Here is a 27,983-nt window from a genome sequence, read left to right as displayed (position 1 = left end):
AAATACTGGTGAACAAGGATCAAACTCAAGGGGGGGAGGGGATATGGGACGACGACAGCAGCACTTTAGTGTGAGAGATGAAAAGACTAAATTAGATAATACTGTTTATTGTAGGCGTAGTGCGGACAGCGGCCATCGCTACACGTGACGCGCCGTCCGACCGATGCGTCGCTTACAAAAATAATATGCTTATATGAGCACTTGTTAATAAAGCACTCGTCAATATTACATTATCGTATAAAAATTGCTCCCCAATATTCCATATGATTCACTCTCTGCGCCTCGGAAACGGTCGACGAACTTGCCGGCGAACTTTAAACAATACGACCGAGAGAGGGAATCATCTGCATCGAGTCGTCGCGGATACATACACCTACACCTAAGCGACACGCGCGCTCTCTGTCAACAGTTAGGGGCGTCAGCGCGGCGGGCGGCGCGCCAGTCACTGCGCGGCGTCGGGCGGCGGCGCGGCGGGCGTCTGCGCGGCGGGCGGCGCGGGCGGCACGGCGGGCGGCGCGGGCGCGCGCGCGGGGTGCGCGGGGTGCGGCGTGGGGCGCCGCAGCAGCGCCGGCTTGGCGGCCAGCGCCGGCTTCAGCGAGCCGCCCGTCAGCGTCAGCTCCGCGAACTTGGCGGCCACGCGCATGGTGTTGCGCGCCGGCACGGGGCTGCCGCCGCTGGCCTCGCCCTCGGGCGCGCGCGCCTCCCCGCCCTCGGAGCACGTCTGTCTGTGGGCGGCGGGGTGCGCGGGGTGCGCGGGGTGCGCGGCGTGCGCGGCGTGCGCGGGGCGCTTGCGCAGCGTGTCGCGGTTGTGCGCGAAGGTGTCGGCGGCGTCGGCGGCGCGCGCGGGCAGGTCGAGCACGAGGTCGGGCGTGCTCTCCGCCAGCCGGCTGCGTGAGGGGGGGTTTTCACCAATGCTTAGTCGTCTTAACTTAAAATTAACCTAGACCGAGACGCACCTGCAGGGGTCGTGCGCGGCGGGCGCCGGCGGGTCGCTGCCAGCCTGCTAGCATAAAAAACAACATAGCATATATTTTTTAAGCTACAGATAAATTAAAATTCTCGATGCACCGACCCGCTACCATCGAAACTATGATATAAGTATAATCGTAATGAAAGTATATATTTATAAATGGTTTGTTTTAATTTTCGTTCGTTCGTTCGTTTAGGAAGCTAAAATAAAAAATAATAATAAACAACGCTAACGTCTTAATTGTGATAATTTTTTGTAGACTTAATTTTTATTCTTAAGTAGAAACTAATTAAGGAACTACCGCCCACAGACATCGCACTGAGACGATAAAAAAATACCAAAAATTGCAAAAACTTCATAACATATGATTATTTACAAAATTACTGAATTTGTGTACCTTCAAGAAATTTGTCATCTTTTTTTACATTTAAGGGTAAATTCATATGCCTTCATCATACAATGCAATAACATTGACTCAAAGAGGCTCTCTGTTGTAGGATAATGTAATCAAAGATAATATATATTAGCCTTGTTTGCTTCAAATAATTATGAAGGTTGCAATATTTCTGCCGTGTGACCCGATTGTATATGCGGTTCACTCTCGGCTGCCGTAACCCGGTGGCCATTGAAGGTGCTATATTTATTTTATATTTCAACTTGACCATACATATATATGTACTTACCCAACTGATTCAATTATATATGGCGACTATTTACATTAAAAGTACTGTAATGAATTTTGAAACTTTTTTACGTTTCATTATTTGATATTTTCGTACGATCTCATTAATATGACACATTTTGACGTAGAGTTGAATATTTTTGAGCACGTTCACACCACACATTGACCGCCACGACGAACTGAAGAACGAACTGGCGCGACTGATTGGTCTTCTGGCAAACTCTACAAAGACAAACCGCTAACGCGACCGGTCCGCTCGGCGCCAGCTCGAATCCCCAATTTGACTACAAAGCCCAGGAACTATTCGTATAACTAAACTACTAATTTTGCTTACGGGTAGTAGAATTGTCTAATTAGGTCACACCTGACGTCACATCACATTTGCCCCACCGGCCATTATTTGTTTGTCACACCTCGCAGACGATGCTACTATCCGTTAGCAAAACGAATCGTCGCTTGAGACCAAAGAGCCCAAGTAAACGCAAGGCCGGCGTCGGCGAGCTGGCGGCATCGTTAGACGTCGCAAGTACATTCATGAGTATAGAAAGGCCTAATAGTAGAGCCACGAGCTCGCCGACCGGCCGAGCACCGGTCCGGTCCGGTACCGCCGCCGACCGAGTCCGGATCATGCAGTGAGGCACCGCAACCACTACAGGCATAAAAAGCACAGAAATTAACCAAGTCAGCGAAAACCCACCTGCGCGCCGTGGAGACGTCTCTAGTGCAAGCGGCATGCGAGCGTTAAATCAAACCAAAATAGCGTTGCTTATATATTTATTGATATTCCATATAATACTGTTGCGCTTAAATAAGAAGCACCTTCGAGACGGCACGGGTCCGCCCGTCCGTACGATCACATCCGTTCACAACTATCGTTTATTCAATGAAAACATTAATCACAATCAAATTAAAATAATCGCACTCAAAAATAGCAAAAAATATGTAGAGCAGATAATCCAAGAGTATATAAAACATGCATTACTTAGATGTTAATTAACCGTAAAGGACTTCCGTAGTGATCAAATAAGTCGTATGTAAGTGTTTCAAATTGGACGAGTATAAACTTCAGAGAAACCTCACTCTCGCGACGCGACACGCGTTTTAAAATTTAAAATTCATAAGTAGACAAATAAACTACAGTATTAGCAACATCGAGATGATAATAGAAAACTTTAATTCACGAAGATCACTCGAATGGGATCGCCTCACTGAGTAGAAAATCGAAACGGAAGACGAATGGAAACAGCTTCAGCGAGAGCTTATTTTATCACTAACTTCGGATAAGCCGGATTCACAATCCGAGCTCTGTTAAAATTGAACTATCGAGTGAGTAGACTAGGAGACGTCCCGCCCCCCGCGGGTCCCGGGCGTCGCGAGCGCGGGACGGTCAGGCGCGGGACGGGCGCGGGGCGGCGGGACGCGGCCGGCTCTCAGGCGGGTACCTGCGGGGCGCGCCGCTCGCCGCTCGACGACCTGCACACACAGACAGACCTGATCACCCGCGCGCCCGCAGCGCGACCGGCCCGCCGGCACGGCGCCTGCGGTAATACAAGCGAGAGGGGAGCGTACCGGCGCGGCGCGGGGCGGCGCCAGTCCGCGTCGGCGTCCAGGTCGCTGGCCGCGCCGTCTGCAACACGCGCCCGCCGTTAGTTATACATTCTGACCCTCATGAGCTCCTCGTATTAAGCCGGTTCCTACCGTCGTCATCTTCGTCGTCGTCATCGTCGTCGTCGTCGTCGTCGTAGAGCGAGAGGTCGCGCTGCGCGTCGTCATCGTCGGCGCGTGCGCAGGCTGCGAGAGGCGCGTCGGGCGTGTCCGGGCCGGGCGCGTCCGGGCCCGGCGCCGGTTCGGCGCGCCTGTACAGCGCGTGCGGCGCCACGTCTTGCGGGAACACGTCGGCGTGGTGCAGGATGGCGCGCTTCACCAGCTCGTTGACGAGGTTCTGCGCCGCCACCTGCGCGCCGCCCTCGCCCCACGCCGCCAGCAGCGTGGGCCCGAGGCAGATGGCGAGGTTCCAGGCGTCCATCATGTTGCGGTCCGCGTGCTCGGTCAGGTGCGCCAGGAACGCGAACAGGTAGCGCAGCACGAGCAGCGACGGCAGCGGCAGCGCGGCCAGCGTGTCGCGCAGGCGCCGCACGAACGCCGCGTCGTCCGGCAGCGCCGCCACGCGCAGCAGCCGCTCCTGCAGCTGCGGCGGCAGCAGCGGCGGCCGCAGCTCGCGCAGGTACAGCTTCAGCAGCCCGCACACGGAGTTGATGTCGGACGCGTCGCGCACGCCCGCCAGCGGGTCCTCGCCGCGCTCGAAGGCCGCGCGCAGGGCCTGCATCTCCACCTGCGACCCGGACACGCGGAACACGCCCTGGTGGTTGAGACCTGCAACGGACGCGGGCGTGAGCACTCGGCCGGGCTCGCGGGCGCGGGCGCTCGGCGGGCGCTCGGCGGGCGCACCGTAGGTGGCGATGACGCGCACGCAGGACGTGAGCACGGCGGGCAGGCGGTCGTCGAGCGGCGCCGCGAAGTGCCCGCGGCGGCGCGCGGCGGCGCGGCGCGGGGGGGAGGGCGGCGAGCGCGGCGACGCGGCGCCCGCGCTGCCGCCCAGCAGGCGCTCGCGCACGGCCACCGCCTTGCTCTCCAGCCGCGCCAGGCGGCCCGCGCACGACACGTACGATCTGAACTTCTGAAAACGAGCGAGCGATTGAGCGAGTGCCGGGGCGGGGGGCGGACGACAGTCCGATGGGTGTCGCTTCGCTCACCGCGAGATAGTAGTCCTCCTGGTCTCTTCGCGGCGCATCGTCCTCGGCGGGAGGGGGCGCGGGAGGCACGGCCGCGGCCCCGAACAGCGTGTCCACCTCCCAGGTGGCGTCGGGCCCCTCCATCTGGCGCACGAGCTCCGCCTCGGCGGCGTCGAGCGTCTTGGCGGCCTCGCGGCACTCGGCGCGGAGGGTGCGCGCGCTGGCCTCCAGCTGCACGAGGCGCTGCGAGAGGTCGCGCGAGGCCGCGTCCGCCGCCTCGTCGCGCTCGTCGGCCGCGCCCTCGAGCAGCTCGCGCATCTCCTTGTCCTGCGCGGGCGGCGCGTCGCCGAGGTAGGGCAGCGGGCGCGGCAGGGCGAAGGCGGCGGGGTGCGCGGCCACGAAGCGCTGGCGGTCGGCGAGCGCGTCGAGCGCGTCGGCGGCGGCGAGCAGCGCGCCGGCCGCGGCGCACACGGCCTGCGCGCGCGCGCTCTCCGCCGCGCTGGCCGTGCGCACGGCGCGCCCCACCACCGCCTCGAAGCCGACCTCCGTGCACTGCAACGCACCGCGGGCCCGGATTTAATTGCAGGTTCGCTTCGTGCGTACCGATGAAAAGTTATCTGACCGAAGTGGTCGAGTGCATAAAGATGTATTGTAAAACCGAGACCGAACCCAGGCAGATAGACCCCGACTAGTACCGGTTGATCGTGGTAAGCTGTGAAACCCCCCTCGGCCAATAGAGGGACTGCTATGTACTGTAACTATTGAGAACGATCACTCACCAGCATTATGTCAGCGATGTCGTCGAGGTAGTATCTCTGTAGGGTAGCGTTAGCCGCCTCTAAGCTGAGCACGTAGTCCGCTCGAGCCCGCAGAGCCTTTGAACGAGCCTCACTGTGTCGCGTCCGGCGCTGAAAACGTCAAGCAGAGAACATGAGCATCACGTAAGTCGCTGCACGCGGTAGCGTCTGACCGACGAAACGGCGCGTCCGCGCACCTTCTCGAGCTCCTTGTCGAGCGCCTTGATCTTCTTGTGGCGCGGCGGGTCGGCGGCCAGCAGCGCCTGGCGCGCGTGGTGCGCGTGGCGCAGCTTGAGCGCGGCGGCGCGCCACTCGGCCGCGGCGGCCGCGTGCGCCTTGCCGCCCGCCGCCGCCTCCGCCAGGGCCACGCCCACCTCCTCGTGCCGCTCCGCCACTGCCCGCGCAACGACATGACTCATCGAGGTAGAGATGCTCACAGAGACCCGTATCGAGGGCTGAATATCCGTCTCACCGATATCTCGACATTTCCTATGCAGTCGCAGCACGTCGTCGGCGGCGCGCTGCAGACGGGCGGCGAGAGGTCCTCCGTAGAGGTCGGCGAGCGCGGCGTGGTCCCGAGACAGCGCCCGAGTGTTGTCGAGCGCTGCTTGCCAGCAGGCGTACGCTCCGGTTAAAGGCCACTGCTCTCGTCTGAAAGGGCGCCGCGAGTAGCATCAGTTGTGCGGTGCCGACGGATGGGCGAGTCGGGAATGCGAATCGGCCAGGTTGCATCGCGTCGTACTTGTGCTTTTGGTCCTTGTGCCGCTGCGCCGCTGCGCGCGCCAGCTTGTCGAGCGCACGCGAGTACTCGTGTTCGAGGTCTGCCCGGCGGCGGCAGTAGTCGTGCAGCTCGCCGGCCACGCCCGCAGCCGCCTCTGCGCGCGCCTCCAGCACACGAGTCTGCTCAGAGAGCTGCACCCGGATGTCTGAAGAAACACAATAAAATTTTGTTATTAAACATTCTGACGTACACGGTGCAGCTTTTAATTAATGCTTTTTTTTAAAAAAGTTCGAGTACATTCGAGAAAGTGACTACACTATCTATAAAGCTATCTATAGCTTTCCATAGTTGTGTCTTTTAGTCTTGCTAAAATGGTACCTTTACTATAATTAAATAAGAGTTTGTTTTAATACGAATGGAGTTCTAATAATCTCCGACGATCGTGGTACTATTTTCAAATCAATTTTATAACTTATGTACTTTTTTTTATTTTAAGTGAAGCTGATGTTGACTAACTAATTTTTCTTAATATGGATAATTAAAGCCTTCCGTTTAATGAAATCAGAAACTTCTTCGAGGAGGAATTTCAAAGGAAACTTGCAAATAAAGCAAAAATAGACTTTCGAAAATGCGACTTTAATGCGTCATGTGGCATAAACTACAAGGATCCCTCGAAAGAGCTGTAATCGACCAAGACGAAAAAGCTTTGAAAAAGAGCTAATATATGTCGTACATCATATGACATCACATCACATACGCAAAATTTGATTAAAGATAGTAAGAAATTCTGCCCCATATCGCACCCTAACTGCGAGCCGTATAGGAGTTCCATCACTACATAGTATAAAACAAAGTCGCTTTCTTTGTCCCTATATCTTTAAATCTACGCAACGGATTTTGATGCGGTTTTTTTTAATAGATAGTGTGATTCCAGGGGAAGGTTTGTATAAATAATACATGAACAATATAGTAAAGAAACACTGATAATTTTAGAAGTTTGCAATGTAATGTCGTAAATAAACAAATTCTGTAGTATATATTTAGTATCAGTATTGCATCCGTGCGAAGCCAGGGTGGATAGCTAGTTGATTATAATATTCGACTATGATAATTACATAAACATAACCACATTACGGAAGGTGACTCAAATATCCAAATAACCTATAAATAAAAGATTCGACCGAGTATAGCTAACGTGCTCCTCAGAATTGTTCCTTTCCCTTCCGTTCCGTTACTTTGTCATGGATCCTGTGCTCAGAACCATACCAAACTTTCACCAAACTACCCTTGAAGTATATATTTTATAATAAAAAAAGAATCATCAAAATTGGTAAACGTGATTTTCAGTTATTCACCTATTTGTCGCGCATATACATAGTGCAAATTTAAGACTTATGTCGTTTTCATACCATCATCGGAAAAAAATAAAATTAAAATGGGACCCCACGGGAAGCACTACCTTTCAAACAAAAAAAAAATTATGAGGTGACAAACATAAAAAAAAATACAGACGAATTGATAACCTCCTCCTTTTTGAAGTCGGTTGAAAAATAGAAAAACTCAACACTCTTTGGGTGATAAATTATTTATTTATTATACAAAGTGCATCTGGAACAACGTCATTATATAAATAAACAAATCTTCAATAAGGTATGACACCAAATAACATCAAATGGAGCCTGTGTGAACATAGGATTGCGTTCGAAGTTATTTCGAAGTTCTGATATAGTTTTTTTTTAATATTTTACTAATTAAGGTAAATTAGCCCGAATATCTTACTTCGTTTTATAAGATACCGCATGCATATAGATAATGTAAATAGCAAGAGCTTCATAACGTGTTATTATTCAAAGTATTACATAAACATAAACTTATTTAAATATATCAGATTTTGTAGATATCGTTTTAAATAGGATTCTCAGAACACGCACGCAGTAACGAGGCACACTCGCAAACAAATGTAACGTCTATACAAATGCTAAAGATCAAAGTTTAGAGATTAACACATCTCGGTACACGAATGTCTGTGGTTTTGATGCGACATGCACGGAAAACTAGCTGAAGTGATTTGTAAGGAGACACTTAGATGTATTGACTATTGACGTACATTGTTGTAGCGGGGCCTTTGCAGTATTTATAATATACAGTGAAACTGTTAAAGCTATTTGAGAATAAATTAAATATTCATATTAGATAATTGCAGATCGCGCACTGCACTCAAGAGACAACATCTTCAATGTATTAATAGACTTCCAGCTTACAAGTATATCGCTATTGCCTACCGAAGCGCCCGCATGTCGTTTGCGCAACTACAACTTTGAGTCCTCCCGCAATCCTTCCCGGACCGTTCTGGCCGTTTGTATTGTTATACCATTACTAAAATCTTGTTAGTCAACTGTTTACCAACGCAAACATACCAGCAGTCACTCACGTGCCGCGCTACAAACGCCCGTAGAGAATAAGATAAATATACATTATATTAAATTAATTTTCTTGTGTTGTAACATTTTACTATCTTAAACTAATTAATAACAATTAGTGTACAGTATATGATGTACACATGTATATTAAGTATACGTACGTATTCGTGTATAAACATTTGTCTGTAAGTTGAAGGCAGAACCGCCTACCCAAATTATGTTTTTCAAAATGTCTCTCAGATTGGGTTGTCTAGAAGAGTTGTCAGATTAGCCATCAGTGCGCCCATTGTCCAACTAGCTCAGCACATTATGTTCGTAGTTTACAACAAAAACCGATACCTAGCTGTCATACTATAAATAAACTGTTATTTTTAAAGTCTTCTAGGTAAACTGTATTACAAAGAACATTATGGTTAGCGTGTAACATTTTCGTAAATTTACAAACGAGAGAACGGGCACGCAGACAATACGGACAACATATCTCAACAGACGTGTCGCGTTGAGTTTATTTGTTATGTGTTAGCTTTACCAGACATATCGAACTGTATAAGAGCGGAGTTACGAAATAATTATGTTGTAATAACGGAAGTTCAACGGACTATCGAGCAATCGTTCCCACAACTCGCCCGCGCCCGGTACTCCCTGAGGCGCGCTCCGGCGAGGGGCTGATTGTTTGTCTATTTCACACGTATTAAGTAAGCAACCATTTAAATACGACTCTGTAGAGTAACCAGCAATCGCACTGTTTGGCGAAGTACGTGTCTCGCCGACCGGAGACCGGTCATTTGCGGTGAACTTATCGTTTCGAATTAAATCCGAGACTATCCTGCAGCAAACACAAAACAAAGAAGTGAACCGGAAATATCATGAGTAATAAATTGTGCGACATTGAGGAACAGGGTCACATGTCGAAGGGGATCGAGAGCGAGGGGGAGCTGCCGCCACCCCCGCGGCGCCGCTGTCCCGATCCACTATTATTTTTATTCCGTACCTACCTACTGCTTTAATACATACATGTGGTGAACGACATATACATGCATAAATACATTCGTGTTTTGTTTCGAACGCAATACAACAGCTGACACAAGTCAACGGCCACGCTGGATAATGAACAGCATAACGGTCCCATGCGGGAAGCGACCTTCGAAGATTTGTTTCACACGTATGTGAATAGAGCGCGCAAAAAATTCGCCAGGTGCAATAAACCGTGCGGGTTATCGCACGACTCCACACAATAACCGACTACCTGCTCGAGCACGGCTACCTGCCGCACGTGATCCATAAGACTAATGGAAAAGCACTGCGCTCCTGTCGCGCCGATACCGACCTATTTAGCAATAAACACCGCACGCTACACTATCGTACCCCGTAAAATAAAAATGCTGGAGACGTGACCGCGAACCGCATGAGTTAAGACAAAAAACTGTCATTTTTATAAGAACACGGACCAGGGGGCACAAAACTTATAATTCCACATTCCTCCAAATATTACAGTTACATTCGGAGAGACAGCGTCAACAGGTTCAGTAACGAAGATCGACGGAGTTTATATCGGAGAATTAACACGTCTATCGAAAGTAAATATTATCTTAAGACGCGGCCGGCGTCGGGGGAGATGTGAGTTGGATGGCGCGTACCGGGGAATGCATTTGCGAGGTCGGGCGGTCCCCAGTCGTGGCGCGGCTGCACGATGCAGTGGAACATGGGGAGCGCGGTCGGCGGACGACTGCGGGCGCCGCGCAGCCTCCGCGATCTCCGTCACGACCTCCCGCCCTCCCGCACTCTTACCCTCGCAACCCTCCGCCTCTGCCTCTGCGTATTACGAGCGACGAATATTATCTCGAAAGTCTATGGTAGCTACAAACACGCGCAAGCGCTTGCAGCGTTCTATTTACACTTTTAAAATACTCCTACATTTTGGCAACAATCACGGAAAATTTAAATAATTTCTGGACGCCGCACGTGAGACGTTTACACGAGTCAATGCTGGGGAAACTTAGAGAAAAAACAATCGACGTAACAACTAAACAAACAACAAAAACAGTCGTTCTAAAATGATTTCGAAGACCACGATAATATCAGTTAGATATATATTAATTACAAATATGTTATTATTTGTCGATTGTGTAAACATTCCGTAAGAAGCCTGCCATGTAAACAATAGTCTTTGTCATGCAGCATTCGGTTCAAATAAAATAATATAAATAAATGCAGTCGGTGCACAAAAGGCCCAACAGTATTGGTCGGGATGCGAGCAGATGCACGGGGCGCCGGCGTAGAGGCGCGGGCGGGGCGGGGCGGCGGGGCGCGGCGGTGATGCACTCGAGATCTGCGGCGGAGGGCCGGGGCGACTGCGCTGGCTGCAACGGAACCTACTCGCTGCTTAAGGGAGATATCGGTCTCATTATAATAATTTATGATTTATCTGGAGGAGCAAGGTCGTGACGTGAGCTCGAGAATGATTCTTTCGATAGATAGCGAGTTCATATTGTTGTTAGCTATTCATACCGAATCGGCGGTATTTTCACATTTCAGGACCATTATAATGTTCTGAAAAGAAATGAAAATATTCAAAGGAGCAACTTGAATAAAGTGTATTTAGATTTTATGTATATAATATATATAGATATCTATATAATTAATTTTAACTAGATGAAAACCCCGCTTTGCTCGGGTAACACAACAAAAACTTACAAAAAAGGATTATTTAGTAATTTCTGCTTTCCAATTAACATAAGATTAAAAGTAAATAGTATCCTTTAGTCAAACACGGCGGTACTATGAACTGTTGTGTCATCAAATTCATTGATTTAACATCGAAATATGTCGAGTATACGAATTGTGCGAATTAAATAGAATGCATAGACTATGTTGTCTACAAAAAGTAATTTTTTAAGGATCTATAATTGTGAGTAGGTTTCGATCGGGTCTATCGTAACTTCACAAAATGATAAATATAGAAGATAGATAAGTACTAGAAACTCAGAATACCTGCCCACTGACAATACATGCAGGTCGCAGCAAGGAACTAGCACTTATAACGTTTTGAGGTTCGACGTTATGTGATGATGTTGTCGTGAAGATAAAACTTTTGATACATTTTTGTATCCGCATTCAGTAGTAGTATGTAAACAGTGCCGTAACTCTACAAATAATTATTATTATCAACATCTTGAAAAAATCAATAAATTAAGTGACAAATGATAATTGTTTGAACATGTCGAGTTAAGTGTGATCGCGAATAAACATGACTAGCATAATTACTCGTAGAACTAAGACTACTGATTTTGGCTTGCGAAGCCAAGCTTCTGGCACACCGCGCCAATAGGACCCGGCATCGTGAGCCCACGCCCGCTCTCACTACCTCAGGACGCGCCACTCGCGGTCAAGAGTCCCTCGTCCGTATTTGCCTTGTACGTTTTAGAAGACATATTCGGCTAAGTTAAAAAAAGTATTCTAATAAGAAATTTACACTAAAAGTAGAGTCCCGCCCCGGCTTCGCTCGTGTGCAAAGCTAATACTAAATGTACTACAGAATTTTTTTTTACAGCATTACAAACTTCTAAAATAATCAGTGTTTCATCACTCTATCTATTAGAAAAAACTACATCGCAATCCGTTGCGTAGTTTTAAAGATTTAAGCATACATAGGGATATAGGGACAGAGAAAACGGCTTTGTTTTAGACTGTGTGATAAGCACATAAATTTATATCCTGACATATCCAGCCGACCGAGAAACTAATGATATAGAGGCAGATAGATAACCAACGATCATTGCTCACAGTCGGGCGCGAGGGACAGTGCACGGAACAGTCCAAAGCAGGTGGTGCTTACCCGCGTACATATAATCTTCGCCGTCCGGAGCACCGGCGGAGTAACGCAATCGATCCAGCCTCCCGACATTAGCATCTACGTTCATAATAACCTTGGCATGTGGACACCTTTTCATATACGTTTAACATTGTATTTCTATGTGAAAACCTTACAAAAACTAATAAGTAAATACATTTGTGCACTTTTCTTTTTCATCGCATAGCAATCGTGCCGCTTTCTTTATGATCAATATAATTTTCTGTTAAGTAGCATGCGTTTTTAAGTTTTTTTATTTTAATTGACAAACAATCCTGCACAATTAAGCAGAAAGGAAGAGGTATCTGCACTCTATTCTCTTATAATTAGCGTATTAACAAATGACGAAAAGTATAAAAAAATCATATTAACAAAGTAGGTGCACAAAATGAGACAAACTGTAACTAGCCGAAGGTATTCCACATCGTCATAGCCATCGTAAGAATGCCTTCGGTTAGCTACAGAGTGTGAGACTGGTAACATTGTATTCGACAGCTGCAGCAGGAGCGCGGCGCGCGGAACCGGTCGCGCACGCAACGCGGACACTGGACACGCCGCGCCGCGCTACACACGGACGACTCAAAACCGAGACAAAAAGACAATAAAGCTTATTAAAGCACTCCTGCCGTAACAATGTCGATAATTTGCTTCCTCGTTCAATTATAGGACATTGTGACGCGACCGCTTCGCTGCAAAAAGAAAACGGCAGGCGTGGAGCATTCCTCGCCAAAACGGATATACAGGAAAAATGTTGTATTTACTGCGCAATTCCACAAAGCGATCTCTCTGTGATATGATTCAATAAACACGCCGCCCAGCGATAATACCGGCTGCGATGTAGACCTAAATAACTGACGCGATTGATCCCGAGCAGATCGTAAACTTCGGGATTCTATTGCCCATATAACAAAATCGAGCTTTTAAACGAACATCATCTTATTATGACCTTTATGAAATTATATCGCCATTAAATATTATTCATGTATCGTTGAAGCGCATCTTGCGTACACAAGCGTAAAACAAAAGCGAGCAGGCCGCATAATTTGATCCCCTGAGCCGCCCCTCACGGTAACACAGCTGCATTAATCACAAATGCTCTTTTTTCTTCTAAGTAGCAAAAGGTCCTCGGCTGATTTCATATAACGTTTAATATCGAAAGCGAGTTTGTTTTCCTTTTATACATATATGATGTCACGGATCAAGTAATCAAAACAAAGTACACGTTTATGCTATCAATGCAGAACAACGCAAATATATGGAGCATACAAGGAATAAATTCGCGAGTAATGTCATCAGAAATTGTTAATATTACAAGTAGCTTGTTGCGCAAGGTTATGTGGCGGTTTGTAATGCGAATATTTTCACTTTTACGGTTCGTATGTTGAAACAAGCGCGCCGTCGACAGCGCCGGCTCAGCGCTCATTAGCTTGCAGGAGAGGACGCGCGCCGGATGCCGCGTCTCGTCGACCACGCTCATCAAACACCTTCAGCTTACAAGATGCTAACATCCCTATCTTTTCTATGTAATCCACATCGTTTCTTAACATATATTTATTGAATTGATTACGTATATTTTTAGGAGACTTTTAATATAACAATCTGGTACGGTCACTGTTTCTTCCCCGACGCTGCTTTAATGCAGAATTAATGGAATTTTATATGAAACACGAAAGTCCTGCATTAGCACATTATTATTCATAAAATATGATAATCAGAACACAAAATCAATACCTACATCAGCTGCCGCGTCTTCCATTATAAACGAGAGCATTACCTGACCTCAATAACTGCGCAGAAAATAGTTGAGTCACGTCGATACGAGCGAGAGGACAACGTAAACTGCAGTCGGACCCGGAGAAACGAGCGCCGTGTGAGGCTTCGAAACAGACACACTCAAATAACAATTCATAACAAAGAAATTGTCAATTACAACAATCAATTATATATAAAAGCATTTGACAGCCTGGGATTACCCAACTCCGATCTCATTACGACTATCTTATTAGCTCGTCTTCCTTCTTGGCCTTATCTTGCAAATTATTCAAATTTAAGAAAATTTAATAAACAATGTTTTGAATGACTGACTTTCGTTGCATCCGCCCGGTTCTACGTGAGCCTCGTCGTATCGTATTAATTACGTTTCAAATGACTTTGTAACAGACCAACACGGATTAGACTGATCTTTGTATTGTGTATTGTCATAAGATTAGCTCTGTGGTTATTTGGACACTCGGGGAGGTGTCCTGCCCGGTGCGGCACTCTCCCTGCCGCGCGCCGGTGTCGCCGTGCGGGTGATTCATCCAATACAACACAATTAAGTCTACATCGCAATCATGTATTCACAGTGGCCACTCCTATTGCCATTGCTTATTCCTGTCCTGTCATCGGAATTAATTTTGCACGAACCTTATTTAAACTGTTTTACATATCATTTTAAGTACTATTTAACTCGACAACAATGTGACAACATTATGAATTTAATATTTAATATACGTAATTGTAACTTTTGTTCATGCTGTAGTGAATCATAATGCTCTATAATATTAAATTAAACGAATATTTTTAAGATTGTCCTAATAATAAGAAACATTTTATTTGTAAGCAGTATTTTCATTGATAAAATAGAAAAAGGCTTAAGTTTTTATGAGTTAACAAGCTTAAAAGTAATAGAGTGTAATCTGGAGCAACGAGCAAAGAGCAAGTGATCAAGCGAGGAGCGGTCGGGCGCGGGCGGTGCGCCGGTGGTCGGCTCCATTGAGGCGGGCGCGACGCGCTATATATAGCGACCGCTGCCGTCGCGACCGCCGCGCGCCGCCACTGATTCACGCGAACTCCGCACGGGCCGGCAAAACGACGGCCCGCCATTCTCAGCGAGATAATATCGACTACAGTCAAAACATACAAGTTTTCGTTAATAGTTGACGGATTAATTTTCAGTTTATAAAACAAGAAAAGGCACGAATAAATCTCAATAAAACTATAATATTGCTGGTATTGATTTAATGCAGCAACTATGACAATCGTCGTGGTTTCATTGTGACTACCGAGTAGGATTGCGGAAGTATCGCGAGCCTGCAGCAGCGCGTACAATCGAAAGGACGCAATAATGAGCGCAGCACAATGAAGTGGTCTAATAAGTGTGACGTAGCATTAAATCTTTTAAACGGACACGAGCCGCGAGCGCGCGACCAAGGCGGCGGGCGACTGTTGAATATTCATGCTCCTCGCATACCAGTTATCATTTAAACAAATAACATTGAAAATAATCGCACCTAATTTGTTTAATGTATTCCGGAAAAAAAACTTATCAAATTCACGGACTTCTTTTCAGCGCCAGGCTTCATATAATACGAGAATTATGCAAATATACCTTTATCTTCTTATGAGGTATTTACTCGTCGCTATTGAAACTAAGCGACGTACTTTGTCAACGTATTTCAGATACGTTCTAGACAAAACCACTGAATAGCTTCAGTGACATTCAGACACATGTGGGCGCCACATGGGATGTCATCTCATTCTCAAGCCGTATTACATTTGAATGATAATAATGATGCTTCCAAGGTGATGTATGTATTAAATATACTAGTCATCAGCACTTACCATATTGCAAAAGCAAATTAAAGGCCAGTGATATCGTCTTAAACATTTTCGGCCACGCGACCCAATTCAATTGGGACTATCGAACAGAGCCGGATAAATGATAGTGCATTATTTGATCCCTCACTGTCCGATGGGACGGCGACGAACGGAACATTAGGCTGTACAAGTACGTGCATGGTATGGTGCAAAGCATGGTAGTGTGCTAAACTTCCTAACTCGAGATTATATTTACAGGAAAACCATACCACTGTTATTGGCAAAACTGAACTAAAATCACTCAAAACTTGTTCCGAAAAAAAAAAAACAAACAAATTGTATATCAGAACATCTAAGCTCGTACAACTCTCATTATTCTTATTGGTGGTGGCGGTAGGGCAGGCGACTGTAAACTAATTTATAAAAATAAGATTTGATTTCATTCAGATTTTTTATTTGTTCAATGATCTCAATGATTAGTTTTTCACTAAATATTCAATTGAATAAAACTTCCAGTATAATATACACTCCTTAGTATGGCATTTATATATTTGTATCTTTAGAATGTGGAGGAAAGAGGAAAATGAAATAGATAACACAAAACAATGAGATTCAAGGAAAACCTTAAAAAAAATGTTTTTTTATTGTATATATTGTTATTAATAGCGTACTTATATATATTTTTTTAATTTTCAAGTATCTATTTATCATTCCGTAGTGTAAAACAAAGTAGTTTATCGCTGTCTGTCCCTATGTATGCTTAGATATACAAAATTGCGGATTTTGATGCGGTTTTTTAATAGATAGTGATTCGAGAGAAAAGTTTTTGTATATACTACATGCTGTATATAATACATGGACAATTTAGTAAAGAAACACTGATCATTTAGACACTCTCTACTATTTTGCACCCGTGCGTATCCGGGTCGGGGCGCTAGTCCATTAATAAAATACATTTTGTTGTTTATGTTTAAATTAAAGCCGGAAAATAATATTTATACCTTTCATGCACATTTTGTACTTTATCTGTGTTTACTTTATGAAATTAAGTATAATAATACGTATTATAGAGAATTAATCATATTACATAGTTTCGTTGTAAATGTTTTGCTTCAACTCATTTGTGTATTTAGTTACGTATATAATATATATAATAATAAGGCTTTAATTCGATTAACTTGTCAAATAATTTTGATTTTGTACTTACGAGAATTACATTCGAGGAGATTATGAGAATTAAAAACCACGGGGATGGTGATGGCAGTGTGTTAGTTGCATAAGCATTTAGCACTGGATTGATTGTTTATTTGCTTTAAGGCTCAAAATACTGTCATAATTTTATGTAATCGTATCCATGCATTATTAAGTTTTAATAATTAAATTAAAAAATCATATATTATAAAAATCTTAGGAATTGCAGATGTCTCAATTCAACCATACGGAGTCAAGCTGGATGTGTGATTAAGTATGTCATTAAGCATGTCTTCCTCAGATAAACTTTTTAAGATAAATCAGTAAGCTACTTTAGTTTGTCAAACGCCAACCTATTTTAGATCAAGGAACTGTACAGCTGTTCCAGGAATGTAAAAAAATAATTGCGAGTACGCCGACCGGCTGGGCCGGCGTTGCGACTGCGCTCGATCCCAATTTGACTTTATTGAAATCTCAGCCTTACAGCATTAGGGTCTAGTATTCGTGAATCTGTTGCGATAAAATTTCTTGACCATTGACCTTACTAGTTATCCTTACAAGTAGCAATTTTAGCGTATTTCTTCATTGATTTTGTAGGAATTTTCGTATGAAAACTGAACCATGTAATTGTATGATCGTGATGCAATCGTGTCAGTTTTACCTTCCAGTGGCGGCTGAACAGACGGGGTGCGCTGCGCACAGAAGGTGCAAGTCGTAATGCCAGGAGCGAGGCGGCCGCGCTGCCCACTCGCTCGCGTGAGTCCGCACGGTTACATTACATCATTTATTCATTACCGCATACGAAGGAAATGCTCTCCACGACGGAAATATTAAATTACCATTGCGACTAAACACAATGGCACAGTCGTGTCACTCATACGCCGTATTGAGTGAGAAATCAATGGATTGCATACGCGTTTAATGACTTCGACTATTAAAGCTAATCGTGAATGAAGCTATTATTTTGTTTACTATTTTGTTTACTGCTGAGCGGCGGAGTGCACCCGAATGTCGCGTGGATGTAATCAGACCGCGCATCTGGTTCCGAACATTCGACGGCTAATAAACTAACGGAATATTTCGCGAGCCATTTTATGATCGCGCTCGTGATCTCGACGTTGATTACATGTGATCATCGATATCTGTTTTTGTACTCATGTCACTCAGATTGCCGATGTCACTTAAGTTGAATACTGATTAGTGTCGCACTAATCTAAATAATATCCAATCACAGTGTCATTTACGCAAGGATTTTTATAAGTAATCATCCATTTAAATATATTCGTGTAGTACGCAGATCGATGGATGTCGAAATGTTAAAAGCTAGCAGGTTCATTGGGGTAGGGTAGACGGTCTGAATGTAATTGAACGGTGAGACAGACGAGGGTCTTTCGTAGTCGTCGGTGAAGAGGCGGTCGAGAGGCGGCGGCGGGCGCGGGCGAGCGCCGCCAGATGCGAAATATCAAACGCCCGTAAAGCTGGCCGCTTCCACTGTTTATACGCTCTCAACACATTCACGCACAGTCTAACGATACATCCTATAGCCGCTGAGTGGATGGCATAAACAACCTCTGAGGACGCAACACGCATGTTAGCCTCGTGCTGGGGCATTGGGCGTTTTAGTGTTGAGATTGTACTTTTATATTACATACGGTCGACTCACTCGCCGCATCTGTTTGTTCGTAGGGACGTTGAGCGCCAGTCGCGATCTCTCTAATTTTTTTTATTCTATTCTTTCGACCGATTTTTATATTTTATTTCTCATAATTCATCATATTAATCAAAATGATTAGTGTGAATATATTCTGAATCTGTCTTTTAACAAAGCTGTTATCTGAATCATTGTGGCATACTCTCACAACGACGTGAGTTTGAGACAAATTCAGCCTTTACAGCCCAATAACATTAGTACAAGAATAAGTACCAGAACTCCAAGTTACTAAATATGTCCAGTGCACATATACATTGGTAACAGACTTGCTCTTGAAATACTTATATTGTATATATGAAAATATAACAATCATTTATAAAAACGCAAAATATAATATCTACAAAAAAAATCATAGAAGTCATGATATCTAGCAATTTGTACAAGTATCAACTATTTTTATAGTAACAGATTTATGTAAAAAACGGTACATTTGCTGGCCGGGGCAAAAAGTTGGCCATCTCCATGTATGTATCAGTTATGTGTATTAGGTATAAATCAAAATCTATAAAGGAAACCATAATGTTATGGGTCAGCATCCATGATTTTACAATATTTTTTTTATCAGCATCCATAATTTTATATTATTTTTTTCAAAGAAAACTGGAACTTAATGTATCCTGGGGCTGACCTATGTTTAATTTATAAAAAGCAACAATAATCAATTAATGACAATGTGTTACAAGTAAATTACAATGACACATATATATAATATGCATAAGTTATAAATATACAACTGCCTTTAGAATTCACAAAATCTATTGGTACATATTGAGCAAAAGTTTTGTTTGTAGGAGCGAGATAAATCTGCAGTACAGCAAGATAACAAACATTAGACGGGAACAATGTTGACACTGCCTTGATGTTATCTACCAAGGATTATTTTCATTGATTCTCTATGATGTTGCAACCTTTACTAATTTAAAATGTTTATAATTGACTTGATGATACAGTAAACTCACAAACTTATCACAAGAGGTTACTGAACCAGGATAAATTTAAAAGTTTTCTAGTTATATGACCTCTGTTATCTAGTATGACCGAATAGTGTGCATTTTTCAATTATTATCTATCTATGGTAATGATTAATGCAGTATCTACTGAACAAATATTAGAAAACCAGTGTGTAGTAAGTATTAAAATATGAATATTATACTTATGACGAGAAAATTAATATTATAGGAAAAATATAAGAAATAACAGTTTGTATTTATTATGTATATTTAAGAAAAGATATTAATATAATGAATAAGTTTTGCTCATATAAATAAAGTAGGCAAATATATTATTTTGAACTTACTATTAAAAGCTGCCAGCTTCCTCGTAGAGCCGAGACGCTTCATAGGAGTTCGCGGCTCCATGTCGCGGTCGTCTAGGGCTGGCGCTTCCACCGCCGTCGGTGTCGTGGTCCCCGACACAGACATCCTCGGTCACCGCACTATTCCGCGCCACGAAAGATTATTTGATCATCACCGACATCCAATAATAAGAGTTTTAAATCACTCGCTCATACTTTTCACACGAATATACTTTACGACAAAATTCGAGAGTAAAAAAAAACGAAGCACCAAACATTCGAATACGTCCGGTGAGCCCAAAAATAACGACCCAATCATACTAAATCAATGTGTACTGATTTCACCAGCAATAATTGATGTTAAATAGACTTGTACACATTAAACAACATTATTATAAAATATTTATTGTATCAAAGTGACAGATTAGTTTTATAAAAGTTAAGAAGCGCGCGTTTTATGGCACAACAAACACCGGCAGATAATTTACATCGCGACACGATACGCGAGCACGGAAAAACACTATTGACAAAGAGCACCACTCGTAGTCCTAACGTAAAGTCGTTTCATTTCATGTTTGACCGTAAAATGTTGCTAGTTAAAAATGCATTACAAATCGTAATGTCACCAAATGTACCAATCAAAATCAAGTAAATAATTGCGTTCAAATGTTAAGTAGATAAACAAAATAAAAATAACTTTGTTTATTTTGGGATAAATAAACAGAAGCAATTTATTTACTAAATTTTATCCAATTATTACGAACAAGAATATTATAATATAATAATAACGGTGTACCTTGTATATTTTTAGTTTTAATTTTATTACAATTGGAATGAATAAATTCAAAAAAATATTCGATATTTCACTTCCTTGAGTTACAAATATAAGAGAAAAGGTAGTTAGCGGAGACTATATAAAAATATATAATCACTATAAATTAATTTTGTTGAAATTTAAATATTATTAATATATATTATTCACTGTTTATTATGTAATTACATTTTATTCAAAAATATATGTATTTTAATAAATTTTTATAAATAAAAAAAAACCGCCTTCAAAAATGAACTAAAAACAAAAAAATAATCAGTTACATCCATATCCAATTTACGATTTTTTAATCACCTCTCAAAGTCGGTGCCAACATTGCTATATATGCATATAGGTACATAATACATACATACAAAAACTAAATCTATTTATTGTATAGATGACACCATTAGACAAACCTTACTATCGATACAAATTAAATGATTTCAATATAGGAATTTATTTACTTTGTTGGCACCGCCTTCAAAAGGTGATTAAAAAATCGTAAATTGGATATGGATGTAACTGATTATTTTTTTCTTTTTAGTTCATTTTTGAAGGCGGTTTTTTTTATTTATAAAAAATTATTTACTGCTTTTCAGTGTTGTTTTGTTATTTATAATTACAATTGGTAGTGTTTGTCATTCACTTTAATGCCGTTAATCATTGAGGAGTTCTCCTGGTAGTCCACCATCAGCTAGACTTCATCATAGGCATGTTTACTAACATCAATTGCTTGACGACTATCTTAAAGAAATAGAACTAAGCCCGTAAAATAGTTACTAATTATAATAACTAATAGGTTCTGATTACCAGTTGTGGTCTTCAGCATCAGTTCCACTTCATCTAATGTCACTTTTCGTGAGCATATGACCAAGGCACTTTGAATAAAACCGAAATCACTATAGGTGTGCCTATAAAATTTGAGAAGTTCCCTCGATTTCTCCAGGATCCCATCATCAGATCCTGATCTCCTGACAATGGGACCACCTGTAAAACATGCCCTTTCAAACAAAAAAAGAATTGTCAAAATCGGCCCAGCCATCTTCAAGTAATTCGGTAACATAAAAAGAACAACAAATGCATAAGGCGTTTCCAAAATTCTAACAAGTTGGCTTTAGTTTAAATATAATAAGAATAAAGTACGCTCAAGACTATTTTATAAAATAATAGACATTCGTGCGACATTTTTTGCCTCCCAAACCCATTCTCTAGAATCGGCTTTCGTCGGCGGTGTCCGAACCTTCAAGAAAAAGTGTCCTCCTAAACTCCTTCCTTAAAGACCGGCAACGCACCTGCAAGCGGTGTTGCAGATGTCCATAGGCGTTGGTAGTTACTTCTGTCAGATGAGTCCTGCTCGTTTGCCCCCAATGACATAATTAATCAAGGGATAAAATTCCGGTAGTCCCATAAAAATTTTTGTATTGCTAAGGTAGTATTAACTCATTAATCATCATTGTATGTGCACAAGAAGTAAGGATAAGCTTATTAACGCCATGTTTTCGACTTCCCAATAAGTCCTTTTTGGGGCAAGGTAACCGTTTCTATAATAAAATTCCAGACATTTAAAATTTTGCCGTTTCATAAATTCAAATCATTTGTAAAAAAATTCATTGCTAAAGAATAGGCTATTTGACAATGCGAAAAATAAATTGTGAATTATTGTAATCAGTGTATATTAGTTTAAAAATGGTTATTTACTAACGAAAGTTGAAAATAATACTTAATTTATTCAAAAACCCATAAATAAAAAATTTTCAAACGTTTGTCATGTGACACAAAACGCTTCTAATTGGCCGGGCATACGATAAGGTCACTTTCTTGTAAACTTTACTTTTCTACTATATATACCACAGATTAAAATACAGGAAAGAGACGACACCGACCCCATTGCAGCGCCATATTGTCCAAGTAGCGTTTTGGCGCGCTATTTAAATATGGAATTTTTTAATATGATATTTTTCGGCAAATATGTACTAGAAATAAAAAAACACAACTTTTACTGGGTTCCTTAACTTCTACTAAATAATATAAAATGGATTTTAAAAACCAGTCAAAAAGTCTATTATTCAAGGCACATTATTTATACACATTAAGGCACATTATTACACATTAAGGCACATTATTCGATACCAGATTATACAGACAGTAAAAAAGTGTGAAATTAATACTTTCGACTTTCAGGCAGGATATATTACGTACATATGTAATTGTATTTAACTTAAATGACTGTATTTTAAATCTTGAAAAAGAGTAACCACTGAGTTTCTTGCCGGTTCTTCTCGTTCACAATTCGTTTCTTTAACAATGTATGATTGATTATGTATGGGTATGTATGTAACAGCTAGTTGTTCGTGTAGAACATTATACCATTGGAAAAAAATACTTTCTTTCGATATAAAATATAGCAACCGATATTTTTAAATAAAGTCTATTTACATCTGCTGAATAAGATTTTTTTCGAGAAATTATCAGTAGCAGTCCAGAAGCAGCAGTGCAATTTAAATTTGCGTCTCGCGTTGAAAACAGGGAAACGAGAAAGGATTATTGAAATACTAATACACGTAATTTTCTATATATTTTATGAAAAAATAAGTTTAAGCATAGAGTCGTATGGTGTTGTCCGCGGCGGCGGCCAGCAGCCACGGCTGCGCGGGGTGCCAGCGCACGTCGAGCACACACAGCTCGCCACAGCGCTCGGGGCCCGGCAGCTGCTTCAGCGGGACCAGAAGCGGGTTTTGAAGTAAATCGCTGGAACGTTAATGCGTGATTAGTAACGATAAAGCACATCGGATAAAACCACACACTGGAAGAGGCCAATCGCACCGTGTACACTTTTGAATATCGACTCACTTGTAGACCATTCCATGTGCCACGACGAGGTAGCGGTCGTCACCGGCCGATGCGAACAGCGGGTAGCGGCGGTGGAAGGCCACTGATCGCACCGCCCCCCCATGCAGGCGTAGCGTCTGGTACGGACGCGCCGACAGCTCCAGGTCGAACCTGACAAACCAGCTCAATTATTACTCTATCTGTACACGATTTAAATGTGAAAAATCGATCATCACTCAAGAGGGATTCGAAGGCTCACCAGACGAGCTTGCGGTCGTAGGACGCGACGAGCAGGTTGTCTCCGGCCGGGTGCACGGCGATAGCGCTGATCCACTGCGCGCCCGTCTGCAGCTTGCGCACCAGCTCCTGCTTCACCAGGTCGTACACGCGCACCACGCGCTGCGTCTGGGGGGCGGGAGAGGGTCAGTGGGCGTCCGACGCGCGCGCAGGCCAGCCGCCGGGCGGGACACTCACCGCCACGAAGATCAGCGGCCGGTGCGGGTGGAACACGGCACACTGCACGAGCCCCTTGGCGCGGCGGAAGGGCAGCTGGCTGCGCCGGCGCGACAGCTGGTGCACGACCACGGCGCGCGCCGCGCCCTCGGCCAGCGTCACGGCCACGTAGTCGCCGCGCGCGTGCCACGCCACCTGCGACCGGGACAGTGAGCTCGCGCCGCGCCGTCGGCCCGGGCGGCGCCTGCGGCGGCGGCGTACTCACGTGCGTGACGGGCTTGAAGTGCGCCACGGCGACGCGCACGCCGCGGGCCCACTGCTCCGCGTCCACGACCTCCCACTGCACGCAGGACGACGTGCGCTCGTCCACTGAAAGATTCAGGCGGTGAGACGGCTTGGTGGGGCCGCGAGCGGCGGCGGCGGCGGCGGGCCGGGCACTCACTGAGCACGTCGTGCGCGGGCGGCGGCTCGGCGAGCAGCGCGTCGGTGTCGGCGGCCACGCGGTGCGCGCCGATGTCGGCGCCGGGGTTGAGCAGCAGCAGGCGGCGGCCCAGCGCCACGGCCACGAGGCTGAGGCCGAGCGCCGGCGTCCACGCCACGCGCGCCACGCCCGCGCCCAGCCGCACCGTGCGCAGGCAGCGCCCCGAGCTCGTCTCCCACACTGGCGGAGGAAGCGTTACCCGTTACGATGTATGTCCAAGTTGCACGCAACACCTGCACGTTTGCGTTATCGAGATACCTTTGACGGTTCCGTCGTCGCTGCCGGACACGATGTACTGCCCCGAGGGGTCGAAGTCCACACTGCGCACGAGTGCCTCGTGGCCGGTAATGCGCAGCACCTCGCTCGTGGGGAACGGTTGCAAGTCACGCGGCGAGGGCAGCTTCGGCACGAGGTCCTCCGCGTTGATGGTCAACTGAAAACACATCCAGAAAATCCGTAGGGCTCATCGCGTCCGATTCGGTCCGTCCGCTTCGGCCGCGGCGGCGGGCGCGGTACTCACGCGCATCTTGATGGCCCTGGGCGCGAGGTAGAGGTCGAGGCAGCGCAGGAAGCGCTCGCGCACGTAGCGCGGGTAGGCGGGCACGTCGCGCAGGCTGGCGTGGCGCGTGGGCAGGAAGGTGTACTTGCGCTTCCAGGGCGTCTCGCTGAGCTTGTCCCACTCCTTCATCTCGCGGCGGTCGAGCAGGTACTCGGGCGGCGGGTTGTAGCTCTCGGCGTGCGTCGGCAGCGCGCGGCGCGGCGCGGGCAGCGAGCGCGGCGCGCGCGCCTCGCCCGCCTCGCCCGCCTCGCCCGCGCCCCACAGGTTGTAGAACTGCCGCTCCTGAGGACGTTGCTCGTGTACTCGACGACCAGAGAGGCCTCTTTGCGAGGAGTCGCAGATGGATATTGTACCTTTTTCTTCTTCCTCTCGTCGGCTATCTGCTTCCTGGTCTTGGTCCAGCCCATTTTGAGGGCGTGCACGATGCGCGAGATCTGCTTCTGCTCGGAGCGCGAGGGCAGGAACGAGCGCTTGTGCTCGGGGAAGGCGCGCAGCGGCGTCGCCAGCACCTCGCGACTGAACCACTCCACCCATGGCTGCAAACGAGTACTGATTAGGCGAACGACAAAATGCTCTAGCCGATCACGACGCGACTAGTGTTACAATATCGGACTCATGATAACTCTAATACAATAATATTTTCCCAAGAGGAGCCATATCATCAACTCTATATTTTAGATAAATTAAACATAACTTTATGTACAGAATAGTATTCAATCAAAACAAGAACTTTGACCCTGACCTCATATTCGTCATGTGTTGCACTGGGTACACGTGATTGTCGCAGGCGCTCCAGCATCTGCAGGTCCTCTTTGGAAAGCACGATGTCTTGCCCCGTGGAGGGGTCACGCACAGTCCGCCAAAATTCTGGGTCCTCACATTTCCTACACAAAAACACAGTGTAGGTAAACAAATTATTTATCTTTTTAGACTCTATTTTGAATCAATCGCAATATTTCTTACTTGAGGAACTCATCAATGTGATCCCGTTGTGGTGGTTTGATGAGGCGACGACCGTCAAGATCATACCCTATATGTGGATACTCATTATACCACCACATAGGAACTTCCCCGGCCGTATTTACTCGATCCTCTTCATCTGAGGTGTCGCCTGATTCATACTCATCTAAAATATAGGGCAAATAATAAATAAATTATTTGTAAAAGATTTTTAACTATTTCTCTAATTTGTTAATATTAATACTTTCACTTAGATCACATATTTCTGTAAGTAAAGCTCTTTGTGCAAGAGCCTTGAGTCAAAACAATGGAGTTATGATTTAATAATTTTCAATTTACCCTCAAAGTTTTCTATATGTAAACTCCATAAATACCTTTTTGTTGTACGGGTTCAGTAGAAACTTTAGCTTCTTGTATTTTATTAGCTAAAACATCAATGCTGCTCATTTTTTTCTTCTGTCTCTGTTTTACTGCTTTCTTTTTTGTAGGTGCCTGTTTGATATTACTTTTTTCATTATCTTTTTTTAAAACCTGATTCTTTTTATTTGATTCATCACTTGAACCAGATGCAGATGGAGCTGTTCCCGTTTCAGCACCACTATCAGCACTCTCTTCCTCATCAGATTCTGGTTGACTCTCATCATCATCTGCGCTGTCTCCTGAATCATTGTCTTCCGAATCTGAAAGATCCTGTATACATAAAAATAAATTATAAAGTAATTCAATTGTTTCTCCACAGTTAACTATACTTATTTTTTGGAAATGTATCAGAAAGAAATTACTTACTGATGATTCTTCTAAAGATTCTTCAGACTGTTGATCTTCTTCTAACAGTGAGTCTGCACTGTCATCAAATAAAACTTCCTACAAAATAAAATTACTTTTGCACTTTGGTAATATTGTTAATAATGATAAAGGAAAATATTTGTAAACTGCAGTGTTACAGGCTATGAATTTTAATTTAGATAAAATAGCAATGATTTAAATACTATTTTCAAAAACAAAAGTTTTAATATAACTGTTACACGCTTCACTTATATACATTAATAAATTCAAAATATGGATGTTATAAGAAATATTGAACAAGAGTACAGGAAACCTGGCCGTAGATTCTAGGTCATTAAATACAAAAGCGAATTATATTAGCCCATAGCTCATTTACTAGAAATACAATACAGTTAAAATCTGGCCAGACTATTATAATACACTTAATATTTGTCTGGGCACAAAAAAGGCATAAAAGCCAAAAATGTTAGTTTATAGCTAGACAGCTCGCGATCCCAGGGACTTTTAACATTTTTATAAGAATCTCACATCTCTTTCGCCATCTGAGCCGGCGTCTTCTTGTTCATGCTCTGAGTCCGTTGCGTCGCTTTCCTTGTCTAAATCCCCTTGGAGCAAGTCTTCTACTTCATTATCACTGTTTGAATCCTGTTAAAAACATAAAATAATATTAGCTCAAATTGCAGCCACATTGTAAATATTTTAACGATTTTTCCAAAATATACTTACTTTTTCCTCGATATCACTATCACTTTTTTTATCTGATATAACTTTTCGTTTCAAACCAGCTTTGTATGGAGGCATTTTAAATTATATGATAAAACATCTAATAAAATCTAAAATCATAAATGGCATTGCATGACTAAACACGTGTTTTTACAAAACATTGGAATTGTCAAAAACAGACACTCTGAAGATGACAGCCACACATGATACAGACCATAAGCACTAAGCAGTCAGTAGATCATCAAAGACAAAGTCTGCTGTAAGCATCAAAATTTCAAGAATTATTTTATGATACTGGAGCTTAGGAGAAATATTTTTTTACCATTTCAAGTAGAACACTTAGCTGTTCTTCATTGTTGATCATTTATTTTTATATTGTAATAACAAATACATGATTTATTAATTATATTATAAGGTACGGTAAATAAGTA

At 44.1% G+C, this 27,983-nt stretch overlaps 2 protein-coding genes across 4 annotated transcripts; both read right to left on the bottom strand.

The window, feature by feature from the left end:
- Window positions 1-91: 91 nt before the first annotated feature.
- On the bottom strand, window positions 92-20,515 carry LOC124535601 (rho GTPase-activating protein 4-like). Of its 3 annotated transcripts, none has more exons than XM_047111863.1 (12): window positions 19,951-20,515; window positions 5,924-6,107; window positions 5,654-5,832; window positions 5,379-5,575; window positions 5,164-5,292; window positions 4,406-4,936; window positions 4,101-4,329; window positions 3,351-4,025; window positions 3,222-3,279; window positions 3,095-3,125; window positions 957-1,003; window positions 92-887 (listed from the first exon to the last, which is right to left on the bottom strand). In XM_047111863.1, the coding sequence occupies exons 1-12, from the start codon at window positions 20,072-20,074 to the stop codon at window positions 443-445; spliced, it is 2,829 nt and encodes a 942-aa protein (XP_046967819.1). In that variant the 5' UTR covers window positions 20,075-20,515; the 3' UTR covers window positions 92-442. The 3 variants fall into 3 exon arrangements, with proteins under 3 accessions (XP_046967819.1, XP_046967821.1, XP_046967822.1); XM_047111865.1 differs by having other exon boundaries at window positions 957-1,000; XM_047111866.1 differs by lacking the exon at window positions 19,951-20,515 and adding an exon at window positions 12,158-12,354.
- Window positions 20,516-23,319: 2,804 nt separating this feature from the next.
- Window positions 23,320-27,768, bottom strand: LOC124535634 (ribosome biogenesis protein BOP1 homolog). The gene is made up of 15 exons (XM_047111909.1): window positions 27,556-27,768; window positions 27,358-27,474; window positions 26,830-26,907; window positions 26,418-26,733; window positions 26,047-26,209; window positions 25,826-25,967; window positions 25,437-25,619; window positions 25,045-25,365; window positions 24,783-24,957; window positions 24,486-24,704; window positions 24,309-24,412; window positions 24,065-24,238; window positions 23,850-23,995; window positions 23,612-23,761; window positions 23,320-23,509 (listed from the first exon to the last, which is right to left on the bottom strand). The coding sequence occupies exons 1-15, from the start codon at window positions 27,628-27,630 to the stop codon at window positions 23,356-23,358; spliced, it is 2,517 nt and encodes an 838-aa protein (XP_046967865.1). The 5' UTR covers window positions 27,631-27,768; the 3' UTR covers window positions 23,320-23,355.
- Between the last annotated feature and the right edge of the window lie 215 nt (window positions 27,769-27,983).

This window comes from Vanessa cardui, chromosome 15 (genome assembly GCF_905220365.1).
Source record: "Vanessa cardui chromosome 15, ilVanCard2.1, whole genome shotgun sequence".
In the NCBI taxonomy this organism is placed as follows: domain Eukaryota; kingdom Metazoa; phylum Arthropoda; class Insecta; order Lepidoptera; family Nymphalidae; genus Vanessa; species Vanessa cardui.
The sequence above is the reverse complement of the archived record's forward strand: the minus strand, read 5'-3'. Positions and strand labels throughout refer to the sequence as shown.